The sequence below is a fragment of the Limulus polyphemus genome, unplaced genomic scaffold (assembly GCF_000517525.1).
Source record: "Limulus polyphemus unplaced genomic scaffold, Limulus_polyphemus-2.1.2 Scaffold587, whole genome shotgun sequence".
In the NCBI taxonomy this organism is placed as follows: domain Eukaryota; kingdom Metazoa; phylum Arthropoda; class Merostomata; order Xiphosura; family Limulidae; genus Limulus; species Limulus polyphemus.
The window spans coordinates 310,873-330,342 of NW_013666197.1; the positions used below are offsets into that span (position 1 = coordinate 310,873).

Below are 19,470 nucleotides of genomic sequence, written 5' to 3' on the forward strand. Positions count from 1 at the left end.
TAGATATCATTTTCGGATTCAGCGTACAGGAATTACTGTAGAACTTGTAAAATTTCAAGACAATATAACCATCGCAGGCCTATCTAATTATAAATTTTTGAACTAGAGGGTTTGTTTTTGAATTTCGCGCAAAGCCACACGAGGGCTATCTGTGCTTAGCCGTCCCTAATTTAGCAGTGTAAGACTAGAGGGAAGGCAGCTTGTCATCACCACCCACCGCCAACTCTTGGGCTACTCGTTTACCAACGAATAGTGGGATTGACCGACACATTATAACGCCCCCACGGCTGAAAGGGCGAGCATGTTTGGTGGAATGGGGATTCGAACCAGCGACCCTCAGATTGCGAGTCGAGCGCCTTAACCACCTGGCCATGCCGGGCGCTGTGAATTATATTATTATGTAGAATACAATAGTTACCGATACATTATCATTCTACTACTTCATATATATGCGATCTGTGAACAAATGTTTAGAACGAAATATGTAAGAAACAACATACTCAAGAGTGCAGTATCTTTGACATTCATTACAATATTTAATATTGTATTTAAATGGGTATATATATTATTGCATCATAAGCTACCCTAAACAAATTATTCCAATTTACTTTTTAAAATATTCTCTTTATTACATAATTCCTTTTCATGACATTACATTAATGAAAATGTATGTAATGTTAATGTAATAAACTAAAAATAGATTGGAAAGAATGTATTGGCCTATTGGTAAGAAGATGTGAAAGATAGTATGTCCGACTGCATTTACAATCAGTGTTTCAAGGGTTCATTATAGTTCATAAGTATTCTTAGTTATACAAGCAATCTGCAGCTAGCCATATATACCTCAATAATGGTTATAACTAAATCTTGGGGCATGTACGTCATTCCTTCAGTCAGCCAATCACAACCAAGCATAAATTGTTTAGTGTTAGTTGCCACGGGAACGTGGCTTGAAGTCAACAATTAAAGATTAATTTCGTAAAAATATGTGTATACACCAGTCTCTGCATTACCACTGCAATTCTTAAATAACAAATTGTAACATACTAGGGTTTTTCGCCTACATAAATACTCCAGAAAAATGATATATTGTCTTCTTTACTGATTTTTTTATATGTACACTTCTTTACTAATACCCTAAAAACATATCATAAAAATAAACTAAGGTGTTCTGTATACCTTATTAAAATTCATTTTAATCCGTTCATGTGTTGCTGATAAATAAGGCAGTAAATTATGTTAACATATGCACTAAAGTTTTTTTGTGAATAACTTATTAAGATACGGGTTATAACAATATCTAAAGTACTTTCATTCCACTTATTCATTACGAACAAAAAAAATGCTTCCTTCCAAATAAAATTAAATCACGGCGTAAATAAACTATAGAATAATTTCTTAGCTCATCAATTAAATACATAAAGGATTATATGTTAAACGTGAAGAGGAAAAAAATCATTTTTATATATTTCCAATATGTTAGTATACATATAAACGTGTGCAGTGTCCAAGCAAATACAATGTTATTGTTGTTATACTCATTTAAGTAAAATGTGTAAATAGTACTTATGGTCATGTTTCTGTAGTGATTTATATATATATGCTGAACTTCGCTATTTTTTGTGAGAAAATAATGCCTCTACATTGTTATACTAATACATTTTGGGATATAACAGTGTTTGTCGTAAAATTACAAATGAATTTGTAAATGTTTTTTAAATAGTGATCCTCATTGTATGCTTTGCTAATGCTGAGATATGTTGTGGTCAAGTGAAAGCTGTAAACTTTGGTCATCGAAACACAAGTTTATTTTAATTTTATTGGGACCCACTTATTTGTTTTAGATAAAGTTAGAATCCGTTCTGGTGAATTTACTCAATATTTACAGAAGTCAAAATGTCAGTGTGCTCACTAGATATTCAATAAAAGTATAAATATATTTCTTCTGACTTTGTTTTTATGAAACGTGAAAGATCATATAATCTAAATATATATATATATTAAAATTCCTCGATAATAAAAACATAAAAAACTAATTATTATCTCAAATATACTTTACCCACAAAAAAAAACTGAGTATTTTTTATCATTTATTTTTTTGTCTTAATTTCTCAGAAGACAGTCATAAGACCTAAGAAAAAATCTGTCTACATATGTACACAGATCAATAGTGTGAGTCATTGTGACATTACAATACAATAATTTGTTGTTAATCATAAACTTACACAATGGGTTATCTTCGTATATATAACCCCAATATAACTCCAATATAACCCCCTAGTGGCACAGCGGTATGTCTGCGGACTTACAACGCTAGAAACTGGGTTTCGATACCCGTGGTGGGCAGAGCACAGATAGCCCACTGTGTAGCTTTGTGCATAACTTCAAATGAACAAACAATTGAACAAACTAATCTTGCTTTACTAGCCCCATAAGAGTTTACAGTAAGTTTTTTTGTTTGTTTCGAATTTCGCGCAAAGCTACACGGGGGCTATCTGCGCTAGCCGTCCCTAATTTAGCAGTGAAAGATTAGAGGGAAGGCAGCCAGTCATCACCACCCTCTGCAAACTCTTTGGTTACTCTTTTACCAATGAATAGTGGGATTGACCATCACATTATAACGCCCTCACGGCTGAAAGGGCGAGCATGTTAGGTGGAACGGGAAATAGAACCCGCGACCCTCAGATTGCGAGTCGAGCGCCCTAGCCACCTGGTCATGCCGGGTCTGTTTCCAGTATTAAGACTAGGCCTTTCTCTCAAAGCAAAGCTCGTGTATGGACCAAACATGTGGCGGGGAGGGGGGCGTTGCAGTCACCCTGATGACCTTTGGAACTGAGCGAAAGGCCTCGTAAGCAGCGACGGGAGCCACACAAGAACGAGATGCTATTGTGTTCTTACTATAAACTGTATAAAGCAAGTAGAGAAAAATTTGTTTCCATTTGTTATTAGTTTTATTGTGATCTAATGTCACACACAGACCGTTGATCAATACACTACACTTCTCCAGTATATGGCGTTACATAACAATAATTTAAAAAATCTCTCTCACTATGGTTTTCAGTGCCTTTCGGATTGTAAAGCGCGGGAAAGAGCAAGGTCAAATATGTCATTTGTTTGTTTGTTTGTTTTTGAATTTCGCGCAAAGCTACACGAGGGCTACCTGCGCTAGCCGTCCCTAATTTAGCAGTGTAAGACTAGAGGGAAGGCAGCTAGTCATCACCACCCACCGCCAACTCTTGGGCTACTCTTTTACCAACGAATAGTGGGAGTGACCGTCACGTTATAACGCCCCCAATTATGCCATTTATTTAATGGCAATGCTTCACAGTTCGCTATCTCCGCTGTGCTCACAGCAGGGTTCGAACTCTGAATTGTTCCGTTCGGAGCTCTGATTAGAAAACAATTATTAGTGTTTGTTTTTACCTAATTTACTACCATAGATACCATACAGCGTATATTATCTAGTATTATATGTAATGGCGATGTATTGTGTCGAATAAAGTTTGTTTTCAAATTCGGTTTGGATATGAAATATTTCATAAGGTATCTACATAATACCTCTGAATATCTGAGTTACTCTTAGTTCGTCATAAAGTTTAAAATGTCTTGAAATTTGAAATTAGTATTTTTTTCTTTGTTTAACCGTATCTAGACGGGTTTTCCTACGAGTATAGGTCAGAGGGCATGTCATCACTGCAATTACAATAGAAATAATAATTTAGAGAAACCTACAAAATACAGACAATTTTTGAACAATTAGATACTTTACCTATAATAGCCTAATGTTAAATCTTAATTTATCACCTATATTTATGAAATAGAACTATTTCTTTTCTGCAGAGAATACCGGCTATCTTGTATCAAAATATTGACTCTTATAATGTTTCTATTAATTTGTATTTTAAAACTAAAACTCACTCTTCCAAAAACTATGTAAATGAGTAGACATTTATTTTTTAGCTGCAATTAGAGTGTACATAATATTTTACAGAAACCTACACAAGGCAGACAACAATTAGATACTTTATTTATAAACCAGGAATATTAGATGTAATTTCTAGTAAAAAAAAAAAAAATGAAAGATAAAGAAAATCAAAAAGAAGTTATGTCGAAAGAGGTGTGGCCCAAATAAGGTGCCAGTAAGCTGTTGCTAAAGTTCTTAGTACATGAATATAAATTATTGAATTGAACAAATAGAAATAAAAGTTCTGTTGGGAAAGCCGTGAAATTAATAGGCCTAACATTCCTGATAAAAAAAAAACTGTAATGTTTGCTTCAATATTCCCTTGTTTTTTCGTTACGGATTTCAAATCAAAAGTGTGTGTAAAAATACAGTTTCAAGTCTATATTTTGTATGTCACAAGTCACTGCCCAGGCGACATTCAATTCGATATCAAAACTCCTATGGACTATTGCTGCCAAAAGTATATTTGAAATGGTATTTGTATGTGTAGTAATAAATGCATGCTTATTTGCTCCTCTATGATTATAAAGAAATATATCCCAATAAAATTGCTTTTGTATATTTAAATATATCTTTTTCTGCAAATTAACGTCAGATAATAGAAACAGTTGAAATACTAATATTTTCAATGCCATATCAGATATGTCCTCAGTAATACTAAAACTGATTTTTTTTATTACGGAATCTACAAGTAATAGAAATTCTTATACTAGTATAGTTCGTGTTTATCTTATTAGTTTTTTAATCAAGAATATTATAATAAAATTATTAATTGTAATATTAGTGTCATAAAAAGATACATTTAAACTAATATCCAGTGCTTACATTTCACCAGTGTGCACAAAATGTATTACATTTTTTTCTTTTCTTTTTTTTACGTTTTAGGTGTATATAATTCAAATATCGCTTGGAAAATTTTCGTGTTATTTTACAAACTAGAAACTTATGGTGGATTTCAACCAGCCCTTCTGGTTTTATCTAAATATTTTTTTAGGTTTCTTTAAGGTTATTTAATTATCATTAATTAATAATAATACTAATAGCTAGCCTCTTTTTTAAATCATCGTTATGTTTGACTTCAAACAATTTTTTTTCTTTTAATGTAAATAAAATAATTACATATATCTCCAGAATTATAATTTATCGATAACTAATGACAAAGCTGTAGGCCTGGCATGCGGGTTCGAATCCCTGTCCCACCGAACATATTTGTCCTTTCAGCCGTGGGGACGTTATAATATCACGGTCAATCGCACTTTTAGTTGGTAAAAGGGTAGCCCAAAAGTTGGCCGTGTGTGTTGATGACTAGCTATCTTTCCTTTAGTCCAGTGATTCTGAACGTGGGGCGCACGCCACATAGAGGAGCATTTTGAAAATGCTACAATAAGAAAAATTATAACTCCTATTTCTTTGGTAAATTTCTAAATTTTACATTATATTATTATACCTTTTCGACACCAAATTGGTTTTTATATTAAGGGGTATCAAATTTTTTGAGATGTCGAGGTGGGGCATGGAGCAAAAAAGGTTAAGAACCACTGCTCTAGTCTTTCACTGCTAAATTAGGGACGGCTAGCGCAGATAGCCCTCGTGAAGCTTTGCGCAAAATTCACAACAAACAAAGCTGTAATAGGGAAATATTACAAAAATAAAGATAAATTAAAAATATAAGTTGTTATTTTATTTAAATTAATAGAAGTGTTTATAATAAACTCCAGTTAGCGTTAGAAAAAGTAAAGAATAATTGTTATGATTTTGTATAAAGCTTAAATATCTTGCCCTCCCGATAAAATATTACAGTTGGAGTTATTGTAATTCCACTGTTACTCTTATCATCAGTAATATGATAATACCATTGTTTTCATTAGCAATCATAATAAAAATATGTTTCCTTCATTATTGAGTTTAATTAATGAAGTTTACAACTTCAATGTCTTTATCAGGGGTCTGATAACAAGTTGTTTCTACTATCTTCTTTATAAAGTTTGAAGTATATTATATTTAAGGTATCTCTATCAGGATTTATCAAAAAACTATTTTATCGTCTTCTTCATAAAATTTAGTGATAATATATCTTTATTGTCCATGTTAGTTTATATGATACAAAAAATCTGTCTTCACTGTTTTTGTTTAAAATATTATTAATATTATGTTTTTATTGGTTTTTCTAGAAGTTATTATAAAACAAAATCTATTGTCTTCATGACTTTGTTTTATTTACTTGTTTCTTTCTCTGTCTTCATTGGAGTGTATGGGTTGTGATGAAAAGTGTGCTTTCACTACATTCATTTTTCATCTAGTTGATGATAAATATATACATTTTTCAGTCTCTTTCACACAATATGATAGATATAATATCCTCACTGTTAAAAATTTTGTTCACTGTCTCCATCAGTTATTGTTGTTTGATTAGTGCGAAGCTACACAATAAGTTAACTGCACTCTGTCCACCATGGAGGAATCGTACCTCAGAATTTTGTGTTGTAAGTCCGTAAACTGAATGCTAACATTCTTCATCAGTAGACATTCTAAATAAATATAAATATTATAAATGTCAAATGATCTGCAAAACTATTTGTGGATTCTAAATGAGTTGCAGAACAGAAAAATAAAGAATAAATGCATAGAGCAGTTTTTTTTATTGACAGTATAAACAGAAAACGCACTAATATAAACAAAATTATAATAATCTAGCCGAATTTTCCTTTGATAACACCCACGTTATTTATTTTGAAATGCTTGGAAATTGAAAAATAAATCATGCTTAAATGCCCTTCGGAAAATCAGTTTTTTTAACCTTTGAATCTACTGTATCAGTTTTTTTAACCTTTGAATCTACTGTATCAGTTTTTTTAACCTTTGAATCTACTGTATCAGTTTTTTTAACCTTTGAATCTACTGTATCAGTTTTTTTAACCTTTGAATCTACTGTATCAGTTTTTTTAACCTTTGAATCTATTGTATTTTCAATGTACAAATAAATAACATTTGTAATCATTCAGGACATGTGACGATTTATTTATTATTTTTGTTTATTTGTAATTAAGCACAAAGCTACACAATGGGCTATCTGTGCTCTGCCCACCACGGGTATCGAAACCTGGATTCTAGCGTTGTAAGTCCGCAGACATACCGCTGTGCTACTGGGGGGCAACATAAGACGAAACCTAGTGTGAGTGAAATATTTTTCTAGGCTGTATACACCATACCATCAAATGTGAAATGTTTTTTTATAACAAAAATTAAAAAAAAACGATTTCTTTTGAAATATATATATAGAGAGCATTATTTTTTTTTGCTTTACTGTGTAGCTGTTAGTATGATACCTCGTATGAGTTCAGTTTTATTTCATTTTTTTACATCTGTATTTTTTTAATTAAACGGATACAGTACTCCGTGCAATAGCCCACATTTTATAATATATATATATGTGTGTGTGTGTATGTATGCATGTGTTTGATTGCTTCCAGTATTAAGCATTTTAAGAATACTGTAATTTTGATTCCGAAGTCAATTTACATACAGAGTACTTTTCCTCGTCTTACTCTACGCCTCTGTACAATTCAACTAGTCTAGTTTTATGCATGAAGTTTATTTTAGATTACTTTTTATTGCCATATGACGAAGACTCACTAGCTGAATAATAAACATATTAAATACAACAGTTATAGCCTACAGACCAAGATACAAGAGTAATACACATGCTCCGTGGACCACCACTCAACAACAACTTCTCATACAGTCGTTTTCCTTCCAAGATACAAGAGTAATACACATGCTTCATGGACCACCACTCAACAACAACTTCTCATACAGTCGTTTTCCTTCCAAGAAAATCGGATTATTTCCTTCGTTTACAATATTGTTATATGAAATTTACATCCCCTAGAATATATTTGGAAACAAAAGTATTTTTTTTACAATTACCTAGTTTGCTCTAGGAACAAAAACAAAAAATAATCATAAAAAACTAACTTCAATTCTGTGTTCAAAACATTTTGAAATTCACCCAAAATAGTGCGCAGAAGTGGTAAACATTAAACAGATGAGCGATATAAATATCAAAATAAACGAGAATCGCACGTTTAGCTGATATAATGTAACCATTTATATATAGTAAATGCATACAACTTTTAAGCACAAGCCTACACAATTGGCTATCTGCACTGTGCCTTCTACAATTTTAACATTATAAAGCCTTGAACTTATCGCTTAAAATCCCATTTTGCGTTGATCATTCTATGAAGATTATATGTCTGCACTGAGTTTGAAAGTTTATAACTTTTAAATATTTATCAGGTTCGTGATGTAAGTATAAAAACCAACGAGAATCAATTGTTAATTCATGTAATCCACTTCGGAGTTCATGGATACCTTCAGTACTTATATAATAGAAGAGCTTGGAACAAATATCCTAAACTGCTGTTTCTGAATATATTATTACAATTAACTTAAAGTTATTTCAGTTGATCCAAAGAATTTCGCGCATTATATTTCATTTTAAATATTTTCCATAGAACCTCCTTCAGATTTATTTGTAAAAAAAATATTATCGAGTGGATGCGGCATAAAGAGATTGACAAATATGAATATTTAATAAACTAATGCAAAATAGCGGATGAACTATTAAAGTTGGGATTGAGAAAGAAATGCAAATGTTTGTTATCAGTAGCTTTGAAAGTTATAACATATTATGAATCTAAAACAACTTTCCCATAAAGTAATTTTTAATTGGTTTTTTTGTGGGTAGGAATACTGATCAGGAAAACGTTGCTAAATATTCTATGACCTATGGAGATTACATGTTCTAGAAAGTTAAATTCTCATATTATATTATATTTGGTCCTGAGATTGATAGTATTTCATTGGATACTTATTTGCAAAATGAGTATAACCTTGTTCTGAGTAAAAGTATTTCCTGAACATCCTTTGGATAGGTAGATATAAACCATGACTTTATCATACTGTGGTACTTTTAATGATGCCGAAATATATTCAGCGAAGTGTATCTTAAGACATCCATATCAGAGCTTTAGATTATCCAAGAATATTTTCGAATAAAGATTACACTAACTTCATATACGTTCTGACAAACTGTCTGGTACATTTTGTTTCCATTGTTTGTTTGTTTTTCAAACTTTCATGATAACTAAAAGACTACAGTACTGCCTTTCAAATTATGTTCCTATGATCGCAAATAAAGGAAAAATAGGCGACTGGGTCATTCGTAAACATTAAAAGTTATTCTGAAACTAGACATGGGCTGTGTGTGCTTTATAACAAGGAACGTTATCGTGGTTTAAAAACACATTGGTCTACTTACAAAACACTTACCTCACTGTGGCCCCTGAAAGGTGTTCTTTTAATATTTAAATATTTCTTAATAGACACCAATATTTAAAAGTGCAGGAAGTTCCCCATTCGAAGAGCAAAATGGAATCCAAACCATTATATTACCTCTACCATAATCCTATACAGTTAGCATAACCACTTCGAACTATTAATAAGCCTGTCATTAGTACTTCAAAACTGAATGAAGTTCATTTCGTAACCAATCATCAAGGGCGTTGCTGGTGGGGGTGCCATCAATGAAAGCAGTGCTGTTCATTCTTGGGGATGACATATAGTTAATGGAAAGCATTGTTTTACAGACCTCACAGATGGTGTTTATTTATATGTGAACACGACTATATAGTATAAAATTCTTGTAAAGTTTTTGCAAAGATGAGTTCCATTGTAAAGATTTTACAAATCTATCAATTTTACCTTTGGCACGCTCTTACAGCACCCTTGACTAGCCTGAATGTCTTTAAGTTTCATAATATCAACTGTTTAATATAGTTGAGTGGTCTCATCTAAAATAGTTTTCGTGTGACTAAACGTTGCAACTAATTCATATATCGATTTTCAACATTTCCAGCAATTTTTTAATACTTTACCTAAATTTCAACTTATACATATACTTTCAATTTTACATAACATTAGAGACTCTTCATCAATATTAAAGTATCAATCTGGTGATTTTTGTTTAAATATTTGGACTTACTGATCTCCTTTCTAGAGCATTCTGAGTAGACCAATGCTACATGTTCAAAGTAACTCGACATATGTTTGTTAGTATAATCTATATACATGTATATGTAATTATCTTGTAAATAAGTTATAACTATAAACAAATTACCTCAATTTTAACAACTGAAGCATACACAGCGTCAGTACAGTCTGTCACCTTTTCCCTTAGTTTCGCAGTACCCCAAGTTTATCTTTTATTTTGTGCTTGTATATCTTTTCCTGACGCAAATGTCCACAAACCATTAGATTAAATACAATTAATAAGTTACGACACATCCATTCAAAAAATAATGCCGTTTTATTTTAAAAAATACAAAACACAAAGAGTGCAATATTACCATTAATAATTTTTGGATCTTCAGAACTTGGATGAGTGTATTACTAGAAGTAATTTGTATAAAACGTTTTCACACGAACGATCGAGGATGGACTACATGTGACCGATAGGGTTTATATTTGGCAAGTAGTAATATTCTTAACATGAAACTAACGTTTTGTGACTCAGGTTGAATGAGCAGAAACCCCATCTTGCACGTAAACGCTGCCTTTTCTGGTAAGTTAGTCATTGGTGTAGAAATGTAGAAAGCATTGCCCGAGAACTGAAAGAGCTTATTCGCTTGAGAATAGCTTTGAATGACTTGTGTTATTAGGAGCATAAATCGAGGAATCAAAACAGGAAATGGATTCAATTAGGGTAAAGTGTGCTTTAGGAGAGGGTGAGGAGAAGAGTGTTGGGCTTACAAGAGTGAATACTAGTATTAAAAGCTAACACTACAGAGACAGCTTCAGTTAGCTATGAAACAACAGTCTCTAATACATTTGAACTTTTGGATATAACGAAATGATCAAGAGGTCTTTATAGTAGAGAACTCTCTCTCTTATCAATCACATCGATAAAAATATTCGTAGTGGAGCAAATAGAAAGACTAGGATTTATAAAATTTACTTGCCAGGTGCTTAAAGAGAGGATATTGTAGAGCGTTTTAACAGTTTAGCTGCTGGTACTAAGAGGTATTCTATTTTTGTAGTGCATGTAAAAGCAAGTGTTGTTGGAAGTTGTAAATCGTAAGAGCTGCTTTATAAGTATAAACAATGTCTGTAGAATTTAGTTGCTGGTACCAAGAGGTATTCTATTTTTGTAGTGCATTGTAGGAGCAAATTATGTTGGAAGTTGTAAATCATAAGAGCTGTTTTATAAGTATAAACAATGGATAGAAATAGCCTTAAATAGAAATGGCCTTACGGGATTGCATTCTCGGTCTAAAGGCAGGAATGACTTACTTAGCAAAATCCAAGGCTTAAATGAAAGATTATCAGAGTTATGCTTGGAGCAACATTTGGACTTAGTTAGATCTGTGGGTTAGTTGTCAGGGTAAGGATAAATTATGTAATAGAGATGGACTCTTATTAATCAGGCTAGGTAGCAAGATGTTCGTGAATCTTTAAATAAATGTACTAAGGACAGTTTAAACTAAACTTGCACAGTTTTGAGGAATCTTAGGATATTGGAAATGAACAAATTGATAGTTTAGCTACGGCAAGAAGGTAATAGAAAAAATATTCAGACTACCATAAGTTAAATAATAGTTTTATATGAACTTAGTATAATTCTAATTTTGGGAGTATCTGGAACAAATGGGTGGGTTTAGAGGTCATAATGAAGTGTAAGAATATAATATAATGGAAATTACCGAATCTCGGCAAGGGTTGGGAAATATTGGTAATTTGAAATATCTTGAAATTCTGGATTATTAATTATCTAATAGTGATAAACATTTTAAAATAGGGTTGGCTCTTTGTTCAAGGAATGATTTGAATCCATAAAAATGGTAGTCAAAAGGTTGGATCTATATCGGTTAAAATCGAGGGTTTTCATAGTAGGAAGTTTTCAATTATTATTTTTTATAGGCCTTGTGGTCAGACAGATGGTGAGATATCGATAATCAGATCATAATTTTATTAATGAGGATACTGATGCAATAATTATGCGAGGCTATTAAAGTAGTAAGGGTTTGTTTATTTGAACTTAACCACAAAGCTACACAATGGGCTATCTGTGCTCTGCCCACCACGAGTATCGAATCCCGGTTTCTAACGTTGTAAGTTCGTAGATATACCACTGTGCCATTGGGGGCAGTAGTAAGAGAGATTTATTAAACTAATTCAGAATAGTCTTCTATTCAAAATAGTAAGAAACCAATCAGAGAGAATGCAATTTTAGATTTATTGTTAACACTGCTGGTTAGTTGGTTGCAAGAGTTAAAGTAAGAAAGAGTGGTCATTATAAAATTATGTTTGATGTATTGTTACACGTTGAGATAAAAATAAAATACAATTTAGCTCGTAATTTTCAGAAATAATGAATTTGGATAATGAGTTAAAAGGTGATGTGCAATAGATTTGGGAATTTTTTGAAATTAAATTGCTTTTGATTCAATATAAAAAGAAAAGGAAAAGTACAACGAAAGCTCAACCTATTTGTATTACTAAAGGCATAAAGGAGAAACTCAAGGATAAATTTCACAAGTTTAAGAGATTAAACTGACATATATAATGGAAGTTTTGTAGAACTGTAAAAGAGATAAGGATTTGATCAAAAAGGAAATTAGTAAATCCGAAAGAGCTTATAAAAACCAACTAGGTGACAATGTTAAAACGAACAGCAAAATATGTTAACGGTAAGCAAAATTGTAAAATAGGATTGGACTTTTAGAAAATGCTGATGGACAAAATTTCTTGAAGACTAACAATTGGCTGAGCTTTCAAATCTTTTCTTCTCTTCTTTGTTTTTGCAAGAAAGGATGTTAACAACATTATTTGCCCTGAATACTTCATGGGGAATATTGGGAGTGACCTGAATCATGTAAATATTAGTCCCTTGGTAGTAGATAAATAAATAAAGCACCAGGACTAAATAATATTTTCCCGGGATTTTAAGGGGGACCTAAAATCAGATACTCAAACCTCTCTTTTTTTGTTTTTAGAATATCAACAGACAGTGAGCATGTACTGGAGGATTGAAGAACTGCTAATGTTACTCCTATTTTCAAAGGGGCGAGAAGAGTTGCCTGTTTCTTTAGTGAGACAATTCTAGAGAGTCTGATAAAAAAAAGCTTTACAAAACCACATGAAGAAATGTGATATCACAATATAAAATCAACATGTATTCACTAATTCATTAACCTTCTTTTAGATGATATTTTGTGTGTGCTTAGTGCATTTAAACTTTTATAAAGGCACTTTGCTAAGGGGCCACACAAAGGATTAACTAAAGAAAACACACAGGTGGGAGTTGAGGGAATACTAATAAACTGGATTGCAAGGTAGTTGGGTTAGAGAACGCAAACAGTTGCCATTGGTGTAGTCTAGTCAAACTGGACCTTGTTACTAGTGTAGTGTCTCATGGGTCAATGCTTGGGCCTTTTGTTTTTCTAATTTTTTTTAATAATATTGCTAGGGGTTAATTAATAAAATTGGCTGATATATTAAACTTTTTGGTATTTTAGCACTATTGAAGATGTTGAGGTACTACAGGACGACTTCTATAAATTGGATAGTTTGACAAATATTTGTGAGATAACCTTCAATTATAGCAAGTGCAGAATAATGAACTTAGATCGTCATAATTTGAATCACACGTTTCATATAGATGACAATCCATTCAATAGCTTAAAGAAGAAAAGGATCTTGGCATAGTGGTGAATAAGTTGCTCAATAGATTAAGGTAATGATCTTTTGCTAGTAGCAAAATTAAAAATAATTTTAGGGTATATATATAGTCAAAAGAGGCAATTATTCTAAAAACAATAGGACGAGCGGATACAATTTTAAGATTTGGAGAAGACAGGCTACCCTCCATTTAAGACAGTTTTATTTTTCTAACAGGGAATGAACTGTTGGCTGCAAAAGTGGTGGTTGGCACTTTACAAGAGTTTAAAATGAAATCGACAATTTGTTAAAAACTATCATTTAATGTGTACATTGTTAGATTGTCTTTAAATTTGTTGTTCTTTTATGCTTATTTTAGCTCGAAGCTCATGATTTGTCCTAAAAACTCTTTGAGGAAGACTTTTAGCACAAAAGTAATGCCATAAGCTCATTCCGTATTAGAAATATTAGTTTTAGGCCTTATTATTTATGCTTTCTTAAAGATAACTAGTCTCTCACCTTCTTCTTTAATGCATAATTGTATCCTATGGGGAATGGTTTGTGAAAGCAGCGTGTAAGTTCAATAAATTAATAAAATTTGAATTTGCTTTACTTTTAATGATATTTAGTTGTGAAGAAAATATAAGTCATCAAGTTGTTTTGGCTAAATTCTTATAGTTACAAACGTCCACCTTAAGCCTGAAAATCATTGTTTAGACTTGTTAGTCTTTCTTGTTCTTGTTAAACATTTTTAGGTCTTCTTAGTCTCAACGTTTTTTTTATTCATTCTGAAGCCTTATTAGATTGATTGTTCTTATTGGGCTCGGGTTGGTCCTATGCTAGAGCTTTAATTTTCGGTATTAGCAGGCTCGGTTCGAATCCTTGTGATAAAATATTGCTCGTACTGTAATTTGTGGGTGCGTTATAAGAGTGACAATCAAGAAGTATGGATGATGGGTTGTATGGTTCTGTTGACTGGCTACTTTGGTCAGTAGTTCAAAATTAGTGACAAGGGCAAGTACCTTTAGTAGCTTTACCTTAACTTGTTTTTGTTACTACTTTTTAAGTCTTATTATTCTTGTTATGCTTTCTCAGTGTTTCTTACGTCTTTTTAGTTCACATCTTAAGTTGTACTCCTAAGTTAGTCTCGTTAACATTATATTTTTATTAATCCTTCTTAAGTTTTATTATCCGTTTTGTTTTTGATGTGCTTCATAGTTGTTTTAGTCTTTCCTGTACTAGTTAGTTCTCCGTAAGTCTTATTAGTTTCTTGTTTTGTTAGTCATCCTTAAAATCTTTTTTAATCAAATTATCCTTCAATAATCTTTTTACTGTAGCAGTTAAACGCTGTATTTGGTTTGCGTGAGATCTTGTATAAACCTAGAGTAAACGGTATGTTAAGTGTGTACCAAGTTTCATAAAAATCAATATTTGGAAAGTGTGTTTTTAATTCTTTTTAAATCCCGTACAATTTGGTGAATAGACGAAAAGGACGACGAAGAAAATCAGACGAATTTTGGCATCACATATCCTAGTTTTGGCTACACGGATTTCTTGAAATTTGGAATGTGAGGTAACCAAACTGTGAGGCAATACAGATAAAATATTCATAGAGGGATTATTAAGTTACAGATAGCTGAAAATCGCAATTCATTGGTTCCTACAAATAACATACTGTGTGCTGCGGGTCTCAATATTTTTTCTCGGCCGCACGACACACTACCGTATGTCTTGATATTAGCTAATACCATTTCAGTTAATAGTTCTATTTAATAGCAATAACATGGTCAAGGTCCATAAACAAGATGTTATTCTTTTGTCATCGCGTTTATTAAACAACTAGTATAAAACGCGTCAAAAATGACGGGAACCATTATTAAATGATTACCGAATATTACAGAATTTGACTAAAACAAATTTGTCTGTACCTACAAAATGTATCTACTCTTCACTTATTTCATCAGTCTCGAAGTAATTCTTTAATCATCACATTTTTAGTAAAAACTATACAGAAAAATGAAATGTTATTGTAAACAAGAGTAGGTGTGCACTCTGAAAGAGACTTAAATAGCACTCTCTAGTCTTTTCACTGTATTCTAGGACAGGAATTAGAAAACATAGTGCGGACATTCTGACACAAATTTTCCACTCTTTCGACTCTCTAAAGGATAAATAATACTTGGTAGTAATAAACGTTTATTTTTCTTTATGTTTTAAGGGCAAGTATATGATTTATGTGTTAAAATGCCAAAAATATTTATTAATTAACATTTATTCACCACTTAAAACTTTTAAACACCGACACAAATTTTCAACTATTTCGACTGTACGAAGGATAGAAAATATTTGATAGTAATAAACATTTATTTTGCTTTATGTTTTAAGGCCAAGTAGGTAATATAAAATAATATTTATTAATTAACACTTATTCAGCACTTAAAGCTATTTAAACACGGACTCTATAACATTAATAATAATAGGCCTATTTGTAGTCTGATTTAAACATTAGGCCTAATACATAAACGTAACGTAAGACTTAGCTACTACTAAAACATACTACTTGCTAAATTTTATTTTGCTTTTGGCTATAACTAAATGTTATAAGAATTTTGAACTAAACTGTTTTGCTGTTATATCACCGAAGTTATCAAAGGAATAGAGAATTAAAAAACTTTCTAACAAATCACTATTGAGCGTTCAACATAAACACCATAGTTGGCCTAAGAACAATCGGGTGATAGTTTTGTTGCTAAGCGACGAGGTATATTGTTGAGCATTTCCAAAAAAGGAGCGTGAAAGCGTTCTCGACAGAGTGACAAAGGCAATAAGACTTTTATAGTTAGTGATACATTACCTGATTTTCGCAGTCTAACGTTATTGTGAGAAAATAAACTTCTTAATGCATTGAAAATTTTTAGAAACAAGTATTTTGTTTTTAGCCTTCGTAATTCATCTGTTATTTAATGTATTTTAATATAAAATTTATAGAAATCGTCTGTTGCATGTTATATTGTGTTCTACTTTGATTTTGAATCCAAAAAGAAGAAAACTCGATGTAATTAGCATTCTCAAGAGATATGTGTTAAGTGACGTCTCTTTGTTCGTTCGACACGCTAATAGGACGGTGGTTTTAATTCTCGTAACATATCTGTGGCGTCGGAGTCGTTTAGCAGAGTGTTGCATATTTTGTTGATTATCTAGGTCATACTTTTAAAACTCTCATTGCGTGGCAGATAGTCTGATTATGGCATAATTAGTATACTAGATCGTATATATAATATTATGCTATCATATGATGTAATATCAGTTATAGTTTCTATATACCGTAGTTTACTTAATATTTGCGGGAATTATCTTTCGCGGTTTTACATTGAAAGTTGTTTCGCGGGTTTTAACTTTTTTGGATTCTAAGTAATTAAATCTTACAATATCATTATATATTAATGAATAAAAAATATGTTATTGGTTTTAATGCCAAATACAGTATAGCTGGGATGAAACTGGAATGAAAGATAAAATTAAGGGAATATGTTAATAAAAGATGCTTACTTTTCTGATAGTTTTAAAATGAGTTTCCTACCAGTATTAGTTATCGTTGGTGGTGTAATTGTGATTGTTTTAAGCATATGATATATCTGGTGATTCATTAACTGACCTTTAGTTTTAACAATTATAATCTCCGGCCAAAGAGACATCACTTACAGGACTGTCTTCCAGAAAGGTACATTTTAGGGCACATTTTAAAATTAAACAAACAGCGTATTAACATTTAAGTGAAAACAAAAGTATTTTATGTGGAAAATTAATTTATTGTTTTTTATCGAGTTTGATGCAAGTTTTGAATTAGAGTTCACTGCTCGTTCGGGTATTTCTGAAAGCTTATAAGAAACTTATAACAAGCTACTGTGTAATTATGAAGAAACCCTTATATCAAAGATGAATATGTGTTATACTGTCCTAGGGAACTAACGTTCAACAGTGGTATATTGAGAATCACAAGATGCATTTAAGAAATTCATTCCGGTCATGGTACAGTGTATTTCAAGGTGTTACATAAACTTTCCATCATCTTCAATCAGAATCTCAAGCCCAACTACAAATCATGCCATTGTTACCATTATTTGGTAATGGCCATTTTCGGACCTTTCAAATTTCGTGGGATATTTTTGCAGACTTTCCCTTTGAGAAATCCCCACAACCAAAAACCTGCTAATATAATGACCGGGGATTTCGCTGGCTATTTCTCTCTGTATGAGTGGTTTTGAATTTGCTTGTTGACCATCGTTGCCAATCTTATAACTTTGTTTTTACTGACATAGAAACAATCAGTGACTATTTCTTACATCGTTGAAAGAATCATTATTTATGGGTTTACAAACAGTTTTAGAATATGACTTTCTTCTGAGTGTCCGTAAATGGAAATCCTGTTTTTGACCATAGAAAAACTGTCATTATTTTGACAGCACAGTCGAGCAACAACCGCACATTCTGCTACATTAACACGCATTTTATTTAAACTACTAATTTCGCATTATTGAAAGAGAAGCAAAAGCAATGTTAATGTGCCAGGAAAACTATTTTTATACATAGCATAATACAATTTTGTAACACCTCATACCATATTCTAACTTTTCTTAATAAAAATTATAATGCTCAATGAGTCTCTAATGAAACTTTGTTCCTTTACGAAAGTAGTTTTTATGGTATAATCATTTTGAATATGAGGTTTTATTTTTAACCAACCCATAGTTTAATTTAAGGTAAATCTGATGATACGTTCTTCAGCCACAAAGAGGCTGTTTCCTATTTGTACATTTCATTGATACTTATCGCATGCCAATATATTCATGCTAACTAAATACAAAGTATGTAAATATAATAAACAACACATAATCATGAATAGTATATCATTCAGAAGTAGAAAAAACACCTAAAATCTACCTCAAGGATAATGTACGTTAACTTTGAAGGTTTGTTACACTTCAACGATTATCAATGTTAAGATCAACAATATTATTCGAAAATATGAAGCATTCAGTGACTGATCACTCACTAGGTCTCCTCCACATGCACACTGGTAGTACTGTATGTGTTTGGCATAGACTCCAAAGGAAGCTGGAAGGCGTTTGTCATGATTGTAAAACATTATTCAAGGTGTTTGTTTTGAAACTGGTTTGCAGGTGTCAGTGGAGAATTGTTCAATTTATCAAGATCCATTGACTATGAAAACGTGTGGATTCTCAATCACAAAATATCCCACACCAAAACAACCGGTCACAGTCTTTATAGAAACTGTTGTTAAACGTGTTGGCTCCGAATGACTATGGGATGCTCTTAGGAGACACATAACATCTTTTCAGGTGATCCTAGATACCAAAGATTCCTCGAAACAATTAATTTTGAGGTGTGGTTGAAGATATGCCAACATTGTCGTCAGGATACCCTTGCTGTTCGTGGTGACCATACTTCATATCGAAGTGAAATATCAACCTGTAAAGACATAAAGCCACCTCTACCAAACGATTATTTACAAGAATAGACTGAAAGATTAATTGTTTGTTTGTTTTGAAGTTAAGCACAAAGCTACACAATGGGCTATCTGTGCTCTGCCCATCACTGGTATCAAAACCCGATTTCTAGGGTTATAAGTCCACAGACATACCGCTGTGCCAAGGGGGGGGGGGTTGAAGGATCAATTATTAGCAGTGGTTTTGCATTTTTATAGTTAAAATATTATAAATTCCAATTATCTTTTGTTTCATGCAATTTACGAATATATATATATT

At 32.1% G+C, this 19,470-nt stretch overlaps 1 protein-coding gene across 1 annotated transcript in view; it reads right to left on the bottom strand.

The window, feature by feature from the left end:
- Nucleotides 1-19,077: 19,077 nt before the first annotated feature.
- The window catches only part of LOC111085741 (cytokine receptor-like), a 37,437-nt gene continuing 37,044 nt past the window's right edge, over nt 19,078-19,470 (bottom strand). The window contains exon 16 of the mRNA XM_022385732.1: nt 19,078-19,196. Within this exon, the coding sequence (XP_022241440.1) occupies nt 19,078-19,196 (119 nt within the window). The remainder of the gene's footprint in view (nt 19,197-19,470) is intronic.